This window comes from Thunnus maccoyii, chromosome 10 (assembly GCF_910596095.1).
Source record: "Thunnus maccoyii chromosome 10, fThuMac1.1, whole genome shotgun sequence".
Lineage (NCBI taxonomy): Eukaryota > Metazoa > Chordata > Actinopteri > Scombriformes > Scombridae > Thunnus > Thunnus maccoyii.
The window spans coordinates 23760893-23779675 of record NC_056542.1 but is presented as its reverse complement, the minus strand read 5'-3'; the positions used below and the strand labels follow the sequence as shown (position 1 = coordinate 23779675).

Genomic DNA, 18783 nt, shown 5'->3' with positions numbered 1-18783 from the left:
CTCTGGACTAAAAACCTGGTTTTCATAATAGTCGAATCATGATAATCATAGTCATAATCCATCTTATGTGGAATTATCTCCAAGCACTCCGTTGTCTGTGCTTCTGGAGTTTTATCTCATGGCTGTTTTTGTTTATTTGTATGAAGATAGAAGAATGCAACGCTCAGATTTCAACACACCAAAAAACTATTGATGTGTGTGTATTTTTGTCTCATCTTTCCTTTATGCCTCTGTCCAGGGCTTTAGTATCAAATATTCTCAAGACCACGAAAATGTTGTCATAAAGTTTCTTGCTTAAATTCATATTTTGACCTAGATATGTATTTTTTATCAAGTAACCATATTCCCACATTCAAATATTTTAACCATTTGGTCGGGTCCTTCAAAGAGAGGCATCTGAAGTTGAAATGATTTAAATTCCACCTTCAACTCCAACTCCATCATATTTTCTGTAGACTTCACACTGCTGCAATTAGGGATTCAACCTGAAATATTAGAAAGGCCTACTGTAGGCTATGTGCTGTCAGTCCATTTTGAATTATGGAGTTGAAATATGTACCATTTCTAGATCTGGTTTCTGCATAATCCATCCCTTTTGAACCTCAACTTGACTCAAACTTGACTGGAGCCGTCTTGTGAAATGAATGTCATCCGATAAGCTTGTCTTGACGGTGTCTGTGTCCTTTCTATGCCCACAGTGGTGACATGTCCTACACCCCCACCCATCCCAAATGGCCTCCTGGAGGGCTCAGTCCTGGAGTGGGGTACCAGCGTAAGCTATAGCTGTCTGCCTGGCTACGAGCTGTCCTTCCCTGCTGTGCTCACCTGCACAGGGAACGGAACATGGAGTGGAGACCTGCCTCAGTGCTTGCGTGAGTCACCTTTTCATACATTCATGAGAATTGTAATGATAATTATAGAGGTCTAGAAGTCTCCTTGTGTTTGAAATGGTCTTGGTGACATTTCCGTCACAGTCTAAAACATGGTTCTTTGCACCGTGACCTAAATTGGATCTTTTCTCTTAATGTGATTTTTTTTTTTTTTTTAAATCACAAGCATGCTTAAAATCTGGCATCCTGTATCTTTTCCTCTTACTCATCTTTTGATCATGAATCCATATCATATCAAAAGTCAAAATTAAATATTCTATCATGCCTTGTATATTTCACTGCAAATTACTGATTTCCCACTAAGCATGAAATTTGTGGAAAACATGGAATTATGAGAGGTATAATAACCCAGTCAGACAGTGTCATAACATTCTACTCTACTCTCATTCTTCATATTTGTTGTTGTTGTTTTTTTTTGAAAACAACATCTCCTGACAGATATACCAGCAGTTTTTTCATATCTTATACATTACATTACTTTTTAAGTTGTTTTCTCACAGGTAAGTTTCTTCTACCACTTTGCTGCTTGTCCCTTTAGAGGTTATCTCAGGTTAATGAAATTAATGAAAGCCCTGAATAAGTCATGGAATTCTCACATCAGGGTCAAGCTGAATTACAAATGAAATAGAGTAAGACAGTCTTGCAAAGATGCAGAACAGGGATTATTAGTGTTGCTTCTGATTACAATGTCAAGGACTTTTTTGTTGTTGTAAGCACTTAAAGTAATCCTAAAACCGTCAGTGCCCTGAAAAATCAAATACTAGAAAACTTTCAGCAAGAAAAGGGCATTATACTACATGTTCATAAAAGACAGAAATGGGTGTTTCATCATTAGCAGATGAATAGAACCTCGAATTTCCATTTTGATTAAATGAAGAGTGAATTGACCTCTAGATTTGGAGTCAAAGCTACCGTTGATGATGAAGATGATGATCTGAGTGCAGCCACAAGTGGAGTGTCTGATGCTCTTTACTACATTAAGACCTTTTCAGAATCATCTTTGCAAGTATAATAATAACCCAGGAGATGCATGACTGCTCAAGAGTGTGTCACTGTCATCAGGATCATTCTTGCATTATAACAGTCAGACAGATATGATATATCAAGAAGAATAATGACGTGTTTTTGTTTCTTTTGAAATGTTAGTTTGGATTAAATGGAATCTGCTGCCACTAAAGAATATTCATGCACATAGCACTCCTAGTGCTGGAAGATGTGTTGCTGTTTTTTCTTTTTTCTTTTTTTTTTGACTGCCGCTGCACTAAAAGCATCTCCACTTCAACATGTGAATGTATGCAGTCCTTTTGTTTTGACTCGTGTAGTGCATTTTGCATCACATTAATTGATTATTGCAGCACTCTTGTGCAGGGGAGTCTCTGCTATCAGATGTAGGTTTATTGGCTGCATGTATCAATCGTGCAAACAGTAACTACATTGTGCTGACTGCAGACTTAAGGTAAGAGGTGATGAAATGGATGGAAATAATATGGTTTGCAGTAGTTTAGTGTCACATGTTGGATCATAACAGAAACCTGTCTGAGACCGCTGGGCCCATTTAAAAAGAATTACATTCAATTCTAAGCTCTTTTGGAATTGATACTAACAACAGAATTTGGTGCTTGTGGCCGTAGTCAGTCAGTCGAACATGGTCCCATTTGGGTGTTTAGCATCTGAGATTTAGCTGATGTGACCATGCAGCTCAAAGCATGGCACCCTATGCAGCCATTTGCTCTTCTAAATGGCCACATTGCAGTCGTTTACTTTTATTTATGTGAGTCATCATGCAGACTGCAATCTGATTTATATCCTGCTTAACTGTAAGGGATTGTATCTGTGTGTTTTAACTAGAAATCTGCTTTAGTACTGTTAAATGACCAACTGCCTGTTTTTATTGAGGTGCACTGGTATCCCTGCATTCTGGTCCTGAGCTGTTGTGATGAGTGAAACATGTCATCTGGTCATAAAATGGATAAGGTTCGAGTTGGTAAATGTACCATGTCTACTTGCTGTCTCCTGCAATTATGATGAGCAGTGTCATCCCTCAATACGCTACAATCATTTTTCCACATCAGCACCCCCAAAACAGCCTCCTGCAGCTTTGTGAGCATGTAACCTTTATGTTCCATGATGTACCATCAGTGTTTAATATGTCTCGCCAGAGAATTATTTTTGATGTAGTAATTATATTTAATAGCTCCATTACTCATGACATAGAATGCAGGTTGCAATGCTAGTGCAAAATTGACACAAATTGAAAGCCATATACTATAAATATCATTCAATGTGATTGTCATGGCCTTCAGACAGTCATAGTAAAGCCTAATGGACGCCAGTAGGGACGGACTTGAATTCAACGTGCTTCCATAATTTCCACAATATATACATCACTTACTTGCTGTGTTGAGTTGATTGAAGGTCTAGGTTTGGGTTGCATTGCAGCAGAGTGAATGAATGAATAAGAGCACATACAAGTGTGCAGTGTGTTAAGCTTGTAACAGAACAAACTAAATAAAATAGTTGCGCACATGCATCAAACCCATACGTGAATTCAAAGTATTCCAAAAAAAAAAAAAAGTAGACTTTTGTTCAATGTCAAATTAAAATGAAACAAAAACTTTTAACTTGCTTGCGAGCAGTTGAAAAAATATTTCTTCTCAGCATCCTCATGTCACACACCTCTGTCTGTTTCTATTGAACACAGACATGCAGTGATTGCGCCATTTTAACTCAAACAGCGACGCCTTGTAGTCTTTTTAGCAAAAACAAAAAATGGCTCCTACAGTGATCAATAACCAACCTTGTTAAAGCTAGCCTCCTGTTACAGTTATCTAAAGGGGACGCAAGTCTGTGAGGTTTACTAAGGCAAATAAATGAGTCTGGAAAATGGGAATAATGGGAACGAAAAGGCTGATCATATTTGGTGTAGAAAAGCTATTATCTATGCATTAAAATGTCAGCACAGCACCATCAACAGCAGTCAACAGCAGTATATTTGTCATGAAGCAGCTGGAAAAACACACAGACTAATAACGTTTTTGTATATGTGCATGATATGAAACTATAAAGAAATACTCCAAGCATTAGACAATATATCACATTATCTTGTAGACTGAGGATATTTTCCATTTCCCAACAAAATTATAAGCTTAGCACCATGAGCTTCAGGATCACGCACGTCTAATGCAAATTCAACCTGATGAGTTTATTCATTTTAGTTTGGTGCATAAAGATTTTGAAGCCTCCGTCTTGCTGTTTATTAGACACATACTGTAGAAGCTTTGCACTGCCGTAGATTTTAGAAATATAATTGCAATTCATACTCAGCACTTTTAGTCGAAATGCAGCTCGACAGTACTGCAAATGACGCTGTGACTGTGCATTTTCTTAAAAATCTGCCCTTCTGTATGCATGTGCAGCCAAATCATGTTCTCTATCATAACACATGGGAAACAGAGAGCAGGCAGCAACATTCTGTCTCTGAGATGTTAGTTCATGCGTCTGCAGGGATGAGACTGTGATCCCAACTTTGAATCTGGCCTCTGCATACTGATTACTTCAAAGCATTGATAATTCATCAAGGAAGGGAAGAGGCTGTAAGAGAGAGAGTGAGAAAAAGTTTCAGTAGTCTCTCTCTCTTTCTCGCTCTTGCTCATCCACCTACACACACACACACATACATACAGAGGCACATTAAATATGCTGAGCTTGGTTTGGCCCAGGGCCATTTCTCTTATATATCCATAAAACAGTACATTATTTCCCTGCGGCTTGAAGCTTATGACTGATGTGCATGTCACCTGTTTGGCCTGTATTGTCAACCCTCCAAAAAAATGCCATCTGAATACTAAGGCTTACAAAGCCATTTGAGGAGTGACAAGAATCATTTTCACATCCAGCCAGACATTTGCATCTTTATTTGTTGTCATATCAAACATGGTCAACTGTTGAGTACTAGGGGGGGAGGTTAAAGCTCACAAGGCATCATTTTCAGAGGAGACCTACAGTATAGGCAAACATATTTTCTAGGAGAAGATATGTCTCTGAATACAAGGATTTGTTTCTGAGATAACACTATTTACAGTAATGGCTTTAGTCAGCCGTTCCTGCATGGGCTGGATTCTAATCTCCTCTTTTTCTAGATATCTATTATGTCAGGAGTTGGCTGTGGGAAGCCCTTGTTGGTTCCTGACTTCCAGGAAGAGAGCAAGTGAGAACTTATCTCTGTCTCCAGACCTCCACACAGCAGCACATGTCAGGTCTGGAGAAGCAGCCTGCCTTATTATTGGCTTGATCCCGTAGTGCTCTGGCTGCGTGACTGAATGCTGTGACTCCCGTTCTCGGCTGTGCTCTCTAACACACTGAGCATTTCTCAACCCCCTACAGCTAACAAGTAACATTCACTGATCAGTATGGTTATAGTGGAGGAATGTACTGTATATAAGCAGTAAAGATGGATGGAAAGATACATTAGCAGACTGTAAAATGGCTGACTTCTCTTCCCATCAAAACCACTCAGCCTAAATTATTTCAGTCAATTTGATTAGATGTCTATAAGCAATAAATTGAAGAAGCAGCAGTGATAATCCAATGGGCTTCATTTGCTGAGGCGGTAGCTACAGTCCCATTAAAATAGCGATATCACACAAGTGGATTGGAGAGCAACAGCAGCTGCAGATGGTTCCAGTTGTGTTAACCTCAAGGCCCTGTCAAAGAAATTAATATTTCACTTGCTAATTATTTTGATCTAAAATTGAGTGCCATGACCGCCCTCACTCCTTCTTTGCTGCCAAGATGAATATTCACATACCTGCTGTAAGCACTCACTAGCAATTTTGATTATTGGAAATAAAAAATGATTAGACAGAGCAGTTCATCCTAAGATGAGGACGTCAATGCATCTGCCTACATGCAATAAAAAATGGCTAAAGGAAATATGTGCAAAAAGCATAATGTCAATGCAATTTGAATAATTCAGTCCATGAAGACTTTCCAAATCATATAGAAAGACAATCTTTTTACCGTCAGATACTCATGACATAATAAAAAGCCCATCGAAAACAGCGATGCTCATGCAGCAGTGGGAAGCATTGCAGACACTCCTCATCACAGTCTGATCTTGTATGGGTACAGCAGCAGCCCACACAGCTTATTATTTCTGAATTAGATGCTGAATACTCTGGTGAATGCCGCATTCAGATGACTAGCTGCTGCAGTGTTAAGAGGGTAAAAACATGAATGTTAGAATTGTAAAAATGGGGCAGAGCAATAGGGCAACAGCACTGAAATGAATCAGAGGGAAAGTGCAACAGCACAGTGAGGTATATTGTAGCATCAACACTTGCAGGAAAATTCCTAACATCTGCATCGGGTTTATTGGCCGTCAGCTTATCACACATTTTTTGCCTTTCCAGCCAAGTTCTGTGGAGACCCTGGTATGCCTGCCAAAGGACGGAGAGAAGGGCGCAGTTTCATCTTCAAGTCAGAGGTGACATTTAACTGCAATGCCCCCTATGTGCTAGTGGGATCAACAACACGTATGTGCCAGGAGGGTGGCACCTGGAGTGGATCTCAACCTCGGTGTATAGGTACTGAATATTAGCTTGAACCCTGTACCTCAATTCTGCAGAAAAAAATGTGTCTGTTTCAGGCTGTGGTGGAAAGTTTTGTGATTTGCCATGCAGTCATGTCATTCCTCACTAAATTATGTTATCACAAGATCTGAACAATGTGTCTTAATTTGAATTCAGTTTCACTAATGATTAAAACTCTTAGAAGTCTATATCTACAGTACTTTTAGAAGTCAAGGAATTCATATTCAAAGAGACTAGAGATGACAAGGTAATTCTGCTCATGTTACCACGCCACTTCTCTCTGGTACATTGTACACCAAAGAGAAATTGCTTCATCATTATCGATGATTGCCCCTCTGTCACAGCCTCTCCTGCAATATCTCTGCTCAGCATGACAATGATTTCTTGTTACAGAGCCCATGAGGACCACCTGTGAAAATCCAGGGACACCTGAGCATGGCTTCATGAATTACACAACAGGCTTTAAGGTAAAATGAGCAGAAACTGCAATGGGATACATTGTGTAAATATATTGTGTTATGTACTTGTCCCTAAAACTGCATTTCAAACAGCATGGCAAACTCTGAGCTGACCTGCATTATACAGGAAGGTGTTTGTAATGTTTTTTTTTATTTTTTTTATCATATTCTGATCTCCACATGTAGGCAACATAATAGTAGAAACACATTTTAATACGACACAGTCCATTACAACACCAACACTAACTTCTGCCTCAAAATTAAGCTTCATAAGGATTTATTTGATCCCAATAGATTTTACAAATAAAGACATGTAACATAAAAAGATACATTGGGTACTGATCTAGCACAACATAGATAATTTCATATGGGCTATACTATAATATACTACACTCTACATAATACTACATAATGTGCTATGCCTCACTAAGCTTAATTCAGCTCAACAGCCAATCACCCAGTGCTCAATATTTAAGCAGCCTGAACAGCTTGTACCTGTGAGAGTGGTAGATGAGTGTGAACAAGAAGTACCAAATCAAAGCACCATTCAAAACTCACAGCTTTACTGTGGTACTGGTACTTAGTTCTCTTTCAAATGGGCAGTTTCCAATGGATGTTCCAGGTAACATCATCAGTTATTCCTTTAGATGATGTTATGAGGGTGCAAGGAGGAAGCTGTGAAGCCTGTACGTATCCCATCCCAGGTGGCTGCACAGAAGAAAACCAAGTGGATTTCATCACTCCACTCCGTCTGTATAAAGACATGGTGCATATCTAGATCTGTGATAATGTGCACTGTAAAACGAGCAATGCTAACGTGCATCACAGTCGACAGAATTGATATCCTGACCATTGGTGTGTGCTCAGCAGCTCCCTTGAGATATTTCTAGCCAGCGTATTTCATTTTATTTCCTCCCTGATGCTTTTAGAGTGTCACTTACAAGTTAAGCGCAAACAATTTCTCCATAACATTCAGCTGAGTATCTGATATAAGATTTGTCCCAAATGAAAGCGGAAACAGCTTATTATTTGGATCACTGCTTTTAATGGCTGTAGTTGTGCATTTTTCTGCATTACCGAATAACTTCACCAATGACTTGACACTACAGCGAATGAGAAAATCCTGTGTCGATACTGGCTTTAAACAGTCAACTGGGATGGTGGCTGAAAATAAAAGAAATTTATGAAGAAAAGAGAAAACATTTTGGCTCTGTATTTTTTAACCGAAGAGTCAGCTCCCTCACTTTCTAATGTCTGTCTATATCAGTTGAGAACACAAACATGGGCCATCGCCTTTAGGAATAGTCTCCATCTGCCTCCACACACTACAGATAATCATTAAAAAAGGAGAAAAAACTTTAGTGTGCAGTATTTTTTCCAAGCTCTTCAGATTTGATGCAGGGAGCCTATTGGCATTTGCATCAGTGTATTGACTGTCTCCACTTTGTGTGCTGTCTGTTCGTGGCCAGGTGGGCAGCAGAGTAGACTTCCAGTGCCAACAGGGACACATACTGCAGGGCTCCACCACACGGCTCTGTTTGCCTGATCTCACCTGGACGGGTGTCCAGCCTACCTGTATCTGTGAGTAGTAGTTCTCCACGCTCCCTCAGTATATCTTTATATCACTCTCCTTGTCTTTTGTTTTTCACAACCCCTCCTGGCATCTTGTCACCATTTATCCGCATTGCTGGCTGCTCAACCCACACTCCTCCTCTGTCGATGCCTCCTTCCAGTACTACTTCTCTCATTTGTTCACTCCTGCCATAACCCCCAGCAGTCCGCAGCTAACGGCTCAATCAACCTGCCATCCCAGTTACTCTGAGAGTGAGGTGTTGACCGTGATTACTGTCACTCTGTTTGAACTGCCTGGACTATCGACCAACACCAAACGAGGGCTGTGCAGTTTAGCTCAGTTGCCTTGCCGAGCCAACTGCTTCTCAAAGTTGTGATGTTATCCGGTATCTCACTGGAATCCCTTTCAGCATCTTTCATTGAAATATTCACAATTCAAATCTTACTATAGTCTGCATTTTACTATGGACTGCAAGTGTAAACACTTGAGCTGTGTGATGATAAGGGGTTTCAAATGATATTTCGTAATCTTGATTTCATAATTACCCCAAGATTTAACACCCATTTGAATTTCCCAGAGACATTTGTGCTGAGGAAGTAGAAACATTGTAATACCTATCCTTCATTCTTTGCCTGATCTTCTCTGCAGCCCGGCTTTATGTATGTATGAATGTGTGTGTGTGTGTGTGTGTGTGTGTGTGTGTGTGTGTGTGTGTGTGTGTGTGTGTGTGTGTGTGTGTGTGTGTGTGTGTGTGTGGGGTTGGTAGTCTATGTGAATCCCTGAATATGAGTGTGCTGTCTTTGTGTTGTTCATACACTCAGTTGCCAGTTCATTAGGTATACCTAACTAATGTAGTTAATACAACAGCCCTGCAATAATCCTACCTTCATTAGGGTTATCCTTATAATGCTTCTGTTGAGACTGTTTTACAGAGGTATTGATTCAACTTAATGGTCATTTTGGAAGCTACAGTTTGGTGGGCTGTTGAATTATATTGCGTTATTCTGGGATTTAAATGAAGTGCATATTGTACATATGAATTTCTGTGGGTACATGTCACTTTGGAAAAGGCACCAAACATGAGAATGGCTAAAAAGGTTGGCTCATCTATTCAAATACTTTCCAAAATGCTGTCTCTATACAGTATCCTATATATGGTAAATGGTAAATGGACTGCATTTATATGCGCCTTTCTGGTCTTCTGATCACTGAAAGCGCTTTACACTACATGCCAACATTCACCCATTCACACACACATTCATACACCTTGGCACCTTGCATGGCAGCCTCTGCCATGCAAGGTGCCAACCTGCTCATCAGGAGGAGTTTCTAATGCTCATTCACACACACACACACACACTGATGGCAAAGCCTTCTGGAGCAATTTGGGGTTCAGTATCTTGCCCAAAGAGCCTTTGACACCTGCTCTACCTCTGAGCCACAGCCGCCGTCGGCTATAGTTTGCACTCTTTGTAAAACAAATGATATAATTTACTGCACATTTTTACAATGAAACACAACGTTTCACAATAGAATACAACAACAAATAATTCACTATTGCCTCACCATCTCTGCCATGGCCTTATTGTCATTCATTTATTTTCTAATTCAAATTTCCCTAAACTGCCCATTTTTATAGATGACAGCAAAAAAGAATCCAAAAACTACTAAAGTCTAGACTTCTGTGAGCTGACAGCTCCTCAGCCTGTCCTGCTCCACCCGTATGTTCAGACTGTTGACCCCGTCATCCGGCTCGCTAATGAATGATTCAGGAAGGTGCGCATCACTCGGCTCCTTCATGACAAATATTGCCAGCATTGGGACAGGTCGCCTAAAATAAAAGATTATCCAGTGCTTAAGTTTAAGTCAAAAGGATTGTAGGTTAAAGCTCCATCAAACTGCTGCTTACATATTTCTTTGTAGCCATAACATTGACATCCTCTCTCTGAAAAAAGTCTGACAGCTGTGTCAGGTGGGGAAGAATATCCGCTTGCAGATGAATGGCTGTTACAAAGCGGAACAGTGCATGTACAAGCCAAATTCTTTGAGAGGTTTAACAACAGCTTGTGATAGAGACACTTTGTCTTAGAGCTATTAGGGACAAAAATGAAGTACCAATATGCATGATAATTCAACAACAGTGGAAGATGCACCTCTAAACAAGACGATAAACCTCTCAGCTTTGAAATTAAATTTTCCTAAAGTCACTTTCCTGTTGTTGAACACCAGTTCTCTTGATTCGCCTCTGAGGACTGATGCGTAGTAATGCAACTTGCATTATTATGGAAATTCATGTGCAGATTCTACAAGTGCTGTTTGGAAGACCTTAATTTATTACACTTTATCAGCAGCATCTTAGCATGCTGCTGCCGAGCAGTGGGTAACACAAGCTGAGGCCATGAGTCAGTCAGTTGCTAAGCAAATCCATTCTGTACCTCTAAATGGTCATGATTGGAAGTGTAGAGTTTGGGTTAATACATGCCACATTGTAACTACTGTCAAAAATGGCACATAAGAGCCCCAACATCTGGTTGATTATTATGTAGGATTTAGGCTATGTGTCTTTTAACCAACTTGTATGTTTTTCATGTATAAAACATTTTAGATTTTCATTTAATGAATACTTGTGGTTTGATTAAGTACACTTAATGTTTATGGCTGAAATTTGTGATGCCAGTTCATACTGAACTCTCTCATGATTTTATTTGGTCACTGTGAATATCCTTATACTGTAAGTTGTATATTCACCTCCAGTGATTGGCCTTTGAAGGTTTCTCTCTTCAACCTTTTTGGATCTGCAAAACATCCCAACAGACAAATCTACTCTCATAGTAGTAAACATACATAAAAAACATAAAATAACATATATTTTATACCATTTTTGTGTAACCTAGATGTATTTTGTAAAGCCAGACGCTGAAATGGCAGTCCAGCGGCCTACCTGGATTTCTCTCAGAAGCGTAATGTTTTGAGGCTTTTACTGTAGCTTTCCTGACTTGCTCTGTTCAGCATGTGCACTTTCTTTGCCAGGTTTGCTGAGGTTGCAGCGTTTCAGGAGCTGCTCTCTGGCTCTGGTCCATCATCTCTGGTGGCTCGAAAAAATGTATTGATTTTCCTCTGCCCTCATCCTGTCATTGTTACCGCTCAAATTAAAATGGAGAAACGTATCTCAGACAGTCACCAGATTCTATGACCCCATACTTTTATGAATAATACATTTGAATTATCGAATGTATTAAACAGGCAACTTAAGGAATGTTTACCTTAATGCTACCTGAACATTGCTGAAGTTAAGCTAAATGAACCTATTTGTATGTTTGTCACACTCATATCCTTAAAATGAAGTGAACCTATGCTCCAACATGTTGGCTTGCCGGAAACATCCAGTTGATGTTATACATTCACATCATACTGCAGACTCTATTTTCAGACTGTTGCTAACTTGACATTTGCAGGTCTGGTGTTTGAATATATCATTATTTGTGCAACAATGAAACTCTCCTCATTTTGCAGATCTGCACGTAAATCATGTCACATTATGTTACTGTATGACTCACTTTGGCAATAGGTATTAGCAGCATAACTGATCACCCCTTTTAACAATATGCAACATTCAATTGTGCTTCCATATAACTGAATTATTACAAGTTTTTTTACTTTATTACTGTGTAATTTAGAATATAGTAATTACATTATTTGAGATCCAAAAACATAATCCAATTCATTTTCAGTGTGTTGATGTATAACCTATTTTTTTAATTCATTTTACACACATACAGACCCAGTGGGCTGTCTGGGCTGTAATACATGGGGGGGAAACTGTGTTATGTACATATATTTGAGTATTTGAGTGCTTTTGTATGGGTGTGACACTCTGTGTTGACCCCTCGGTCAAAACAGAGTCATAAATCCTCTGAAATACCTTTCTGTATGATTAAATGGTCTTCTGTTACTGTGAAGCCACTTAAATGGATTTAAAAACCAATCTTATACTGCTGGCTAAAGAGAAAAAAGTTGGAGGGATTATCAACACAATAGATGTAATCAGTGCAATGGACATAAGTCAGAATTTAATATCACTGGACTGTAATCATGTTAACTTTCTATCAGTTTAATGTTTTAGTTTAAATGTACACACCCCAAACTTCTCTCCAGCTCACTTTAATCAACAGTGAAATTTTGAGATTTTAGGATGCCATTGAGCATTATAACAAGAAGTTCATCTTTAAAGTACCTATATGCTGTGAAGCAACCAAACTAATCATTTTAATATCAAAATAAGTCAAGTGAATTTTATTTGTATAGCTCAATATCACAAATTGGCCTCAGGGGGCTTTACAATTTGTACAGAAGTACAGCATCCTCTGTCCTTAGACCCTCGATTCAAATAAGGAAAAACTCCCTAAAAAAACCCTTTGACAGGGAAAAAAATAGAAGAAACCTCAAGATGAACAGACGGTAGATGTTGTGTTTACAGAATAGAACACAAATTACAGAAAACCTGCACGCTGACCTGACCCTCTTCACTTTGTAGAGTGAGGAATACTAACAATACTGCACGAAAAAAGAGCTACGAGAAAAACATTATAACAGTTCAAAAGTGCAAAAGTTAACTTTGTCCTTTTAAGTGTGGTCTGCTAGTGAAGTTTGTAGCTGGCCAACCTTTTTGGCTCACACAGAAATCCATCAGCAGGGCTGTCTCTGTGTGTCTGCCTCTATCTGTCTCAGTCTGTCGATGTCCCTAACTAATGCACTCCGTCTCTATCAGAGATACCAACTTTGAACTAAGAACATTACATGTTGTTGTGTGACAGAAAAAGTGAAAGTGTCTTTTGAGGCCTTGTGTAATCTCAAGAGTAAAGCCTGCTGTGCCGCTTGAAGTGTAAATAAACATGGCACTGTCAACAGAACTTGATGAGGGATATGACATGTCTTTGATACAACAATTCATCTGCCTTGTAAGTGTCTTCAGTGTTCATGGTCTACAAACTCTACAACCACCCTGGACATGTGCTGACAGTTTGTCATTTTAAATGGGTTACATAGACTTGTGCTCAGACAGCGGGAGGGGAGTTTATTTAATTATTTGTATCTATTTATTTATTTAGGTCTCCAGACTTTTCTTCTACAGCTTATAAGGCTTTTTGCGTCTTTCTTGCAGTGTTGTCCAATATGGCATCAGATTTTGAATTGAACAAGCTCTGGGTGGCACATACAGATGATTAACACTTTTTTTTAATCAGCCTCTCTGGATCCACAGTATACTGAATTGTTTAAGGCTCTGTGTAACTGTTTTACTTTCTAAAGATATGCATACACATATACAATATTACCAGCTCAAACACCAACAAGAGTAATTTCCTGCATTCTCGTCTCGTCTTTCATTGAGCCCAGAAACTGGGTTTCATCCCAGCATCCCTTCCACAACCTATTGCCACTAATGTCATTAAGATGCCATGAAGGACCGATTTCGTACTGTGACTCACTTGCAGCTGTCTCCCATTTGACAGCTGGCAACATATTCTTTCACTCACAAGCTGCAAAATTATTTTGCTATTTTCACATTATTGTTGACGCCTCAGAGCCTGAATGTTCAGCCCCTCAGTGTTTTGGTGGTGTGAGGTGATTTGCATACATTTTTGTTTTGTAGAGAGTTTGTTGATGTGAAAAATTAAACTAAGTATACCCAACCCACTCATGAGAAAATGAAAATATTTAATATGCTCTATAAGAGGCTGGTGTTTTGGCAACAATAACAACAGTAACAGCTTTTGCCCCTTCAGCTAGGGCTTGTAAGCTAAGCTTTTTCCAGTGCTGTCTTTTTTATAAAAAGAGATTGAGCTACTCAACTCAGCTGGTCACTAGCTTGCTGTTCAGTGCGATATTATGTCAAGTAAATATGTATAAAATGTATAGTTATATTAATATACTGTATGTATTTTATAGAAATTTAATAGTCAAATGTAATGGTCAAAAATAGTCAGAAGTCGAAAGTGAATCACACTTGTAAAAACCTCTAGATCCATCAGGATATATGCACTACTCCATTTTAGTAATTGTTGGTTTCTAGTGAGGCACACACTATTCAATTTCTACTAGTCTGACTTTCAGGACATGTGAGCCTCCTATTGGCTAATTATCTCTGTCAGCACTTTGCTTCCTTCCACCGTTCATGTGTCTCTGACCTTGCAACCTATATGCACATCCTCATGATGATGATATTCTCCCTAGATTTACTATAACACTCGCTCCAGCGCTGTTATGTAAGGACATCGGTGAACTTGGTCTTGTTTGGTCCCTTGGTAATTTTGATTTCTTCTAGAAATACAAAAACATCTGTAAATATTTTCCTCTGACTATAGCTGAATGATAATGAGTTCAGCCAGACGTATATGTTGCACTTGCACTGCATTATAACATGAAATACCCAGGGTTTGCAATCCAAGGCTATGGTTAAATTACTTCTCTAACAGTCCTCTCAGTTTTTGGGGGGTTTTTTTGTCTTAGTTTAAACCCTCTTCATTTTATGGGCTAATTCAGTCCAAAATTAAGCAGTGTATCTCACAATCCAGAAGTATCCACATTCATAGCAGAAAAGAAATTATACATATTAAAGTATCAATATGCTCCCTAATAGCTCTCTGGACTCAATTAAATTATAAAATGTGTGTGCTTTTCTACTTTTATCCAGTTTTTTTTTCCAGCCCTGCCCCGACTATCTCTTGCTCTCTCTCCACACAATGCTTAATTATCTTCCTATGTATGTGTACGTCTCTGTGTGTGTACATTGTGTGTACGTGTGGGTGAAGATGTGTGTGTGTACTAACGTGTCTGCCCTCTGCTTGCTCTCCAGCTCATTCCTGCAAGCAACCACGGAGCCCAGCCAACGCTGACGTTGTGGGTCTGGACCTGCCCTCCTACGGTTACACCCTGGTGTACACCTGTCAGCCAGGTTTTTTCCTTTCTGGGGGTTCAGAGCACCGTGTCTGCCGCTCTGATGGCAGCTGGACTGGCAAGGTGCCAGTGTGCAGAGGTACGTGGCCGGCATAGTTCTCTGAGGGCAGATGATGTAGGAGAGCGGGGGAGGAGGGGGAGGAAGTAGAAGTTAAAATGTTCCAGGAGGATGTTTTGCAGATGCATATAGGTGGAGGAAAGGGTGGGTCAAGTGTAGTGTGTACTTGTGTATACACAAAGTATGTAAAAATCAGTCCTATTTGACATTTGTACTACTCCTCACTGTTAGTTAAGTCAACCACCAATCAAATATAATGAGGCATTGTGGTTTCTTCTATATTTTCTTCATACCCACTGTGTCACTGCACTGTCAGCTACTTGTTGTATGCCTGTAAATATTCTAACTTAAAGTTTTAGCAGATTTATAAATGCTTCAGGGATTAGTTCAGAGTTTTTAAATGCTGGTAACATGTTACAGTTGAGCAGTGTTTACTTTTCCTCTGGATGTTAAGCCTCGCTGTGTATCACTACATTTTCATCACATATATATCTATGTTCTTCTGCAGTCGGCTCCAAATCACACGAGAAAACTGTCAAACCCATACAAGGGACACCGAGCCCTAAAATAAATGGTGAGTTGAATTCCACAAGCTGTTCAACTGGTAGCCAGAAAAGTCATCAATCTGTATTTTTAGCACCGGCATCAGTAATGGGGAAATCCTTGTTTCCTGGATAAAAGTCAATGTGTCCTCTAGTAGCGGAAAACGTCAGTCTCACACTGATTGGTAACCTTTCATCACACGCGCTCTGCTCAGTGTTAGAACTGCACCTTTGCACCTGCAGAGTAGGATTAGTGTCAGGTCTTGTAAAGTGGCTAGACAGTGATTAAATCTGTGTATATCTTCATCAGAATCACAGAAATAAGGTTCTCTGTCTTGAGTATCAGTGATCATTGCAGTGCAATAAAGACAAGTTAAAATGTACTAGTTCAGTTTATTTATAGGAGGTAACAACTAAATACATTTAGTTATTAGTGTATGTATGGTTTGAGTACCATAGTTGAAACTGACTCATACAATGAAATCAGTATTTTTTGTATATATCAGGTTCTTAACAAACCAGTGTCTTTGCCAATTTACATGTGCCATGTATGGTCATTAAAACATCCAAACATACAAGTCACAAAGTCTTTACCATAAAAAGTACCTTATACTCAGACAGTAATCTAGGTAAACCATTCAAATTTACCTTGGAGTGTGAACCTGGACCTTAAAAGGAAGTACTGGTGAAATGCATTGGAGTTACTTTTTGCTTTATCAGTAGCAGTGACTAAATAAGACATCAGTCAGTTGCACAATGATGTTACCTTGCACTCAAGTTCCCCTTTCACCTCTTAAACCATAACAGGATCCAGTCAATACAAGTACTTATAAGGACTGTTATTAGGTTTGTTTCCTGTTAGTAGTGACAAGCAATCATACTTGCACTAATAATCAACTCATCACTTCCTAGCAGATAATAATTACTAGCAGATAATGACTGCTCTGTAGGAGTGCTCCAAAAAGTTTTATCAGTGTGTCACTTTGAAAAAGTTGTGCAGAGTTCACCAAGTGAGTCCAGAGTTATCTCTTTCAGAATGTATTCAATTATCATTAACTGAGATTGTCAAAGCATATATGGAACATGATATTATTCAAAATGAATGAAAAGATTGTTATCAGCTGTTTGATATGTTGACTCAACTGCATGTCTAATCATCATTTTGCTGTGTGGGTGCTAACATTCAGCTTGCATTAAAACTTCAGTTATGTCGATTAAAAAAGGACGCATGTTAGACAGAGCTAGTTAATTGGAATGATAACTTTCAAATTGTCATACCTATGCATTTATTTCATTTCTTTTATGGCGTTATTTTAATTGCATTATTTAATAACTTGTCTTTTTTTATCTCTAAAGTTCCTGACGACGTCTTTGCCCCTGATTTCATCTGGAAGGGTTCATATGATTACAAGGGCCAGAAACAGCCAATGACTTTGACAGTCACAAGCTTTAATGCCACAACGGGAAAAGTCAATGTAACTTTAACCGACAGTAGCGTGGAGTTTCTGCTCTCTGGTGAGTCATCTATAAATCATCTGTCGTCTGCTCCCCCCCTCCCCGCCTCCCTTCTCCTCCTCTCACTACCTCCGTGTGTCACTTCCATTTATTTTGAGGGTGCCTCATGTCAATCAGTCAATCACTAAATGATCTCATGCATGAGAGTGGAAATTAACTATTGGCTCCAAAGACGGATGTATTAGTCTCCACCGACTGACTGACTAACTGCCCACTCAAGAGTCACTCCTCTTCTTCCCTCCTCCCACGGCATTTTTTTCATCTGCTCCTACTGCTTCTTCTCTTCTCTTCTCTTCTCTTCTCTTCTCTTCTCTTCTCTTCTCTTCTCTTCTCTTCTCTTCTCTTCTCTTCTCTTCTCGTCTCTTCTCGTCTCGTCTCTTCTCGTCTTCTCATCTCTTCTCATCTCGTCTCTTCTCGTCTTCTCCTCTCTTCTCATCTCGTCTCTTCTCGTCTTCTCATCTCTTCTCATCTCTTCTCTTCTCGTCTTCTCCTCTCTTCTCATCTCGTCTCTTCTCTTCTCTTCTCTTCTCTTCTCTTCTCTTCTCTTCTCTTCTCTTCTCTTCTCTTCTCTTCTCGTCTCTTCTCATCTCGTCTCTTCTCGTCTTCTCATCTCTTCTCATCTCTTCTCCTCTTCTCTTCTCCTCTCTTCTCTTATCTTCTCATCTCTTCTCGTCTCTTCTCTTCTCTTATTTGTATTCTCTCTGTTCTTCGTTTTTCTTTTTTTAATAACCCCCCTCACTCTTATTGCCTCATCTCTTTATTCACATCATTTCTCTTCTTGCCTCTTGTCCTCTACCTTGTAGGAGTGTACAAGCGCCAGGAGGCACAGTTAATGCTCCTTCTGTACCAGATGAGAGCACTGGCCCACAGCTCCTTGAGCAGGATTACTGATGAGACCTGGGCAATGGACGGATTTGTGAGTATACACAGAATTTGAAGCAGCTGGGCAGTGATCTTTTAAAAATAATCAAGAGCTGTGACTGTCTTTTATTTCATTTTTATTTTTCGTTCAGTCTGACAGACAAGTATATTATTACAGGTAATGGAGCTGTAAATATGTGGGTGCCAAGAATAAGCCTTCCTTGGAGTAAATCAAGCCAATGTTTCCTCATCATTAAATTTTTCTCATCCTACTTACCATGCCAACATAGCAAAAAAAAAACTGTAACAACAAAGGAAATAATCATTTCCTATCTTATTGT

At 39.3% G+C, this 18783-nt stretch overlaps 1 protein-coding gene across 7 annotated transcripts in view; it reads left to right on the top strand.

The window, feature by feature from the left end:
- Positions 1–18783, top strand: part of LOC121904871 (CUB and sushi domain-containing protein 3-like) — a 235399-nt gene that overhangs the window by 199037 nt on the left and 17579 nt on the right. For all 7 annotated transcript variants that reach the window (XM_042422653.1, XM_042422650.1, XM_042422651.1 and 4 more), the window contains 8 exons: positions 699–872; positions 6302–6475; positions 6875–6948; positions 8409–8520; positions 15366–15545; positions 16033–16098; positions 17423–17581; positions 18385–18497. In XM_042422653.1, the coding sequence (XP_042278587.1) occupies positions 699–872; positions 6302–6475; positions 6875–6948; positions 8409–8520; positions 15366–15545; positions 16033–16098; positions 17423–17581; positions 18385–18497 (1052 nt within the window). The remainder of the gene's footprint in view (positions 1–698; positions 873–6301; positions 6476–6874; positions 6949–8408; positions 8521–15365; positions 15546–16032; positions 16099–17422; positions 17582–18384; positions 18498–18783) is intronic.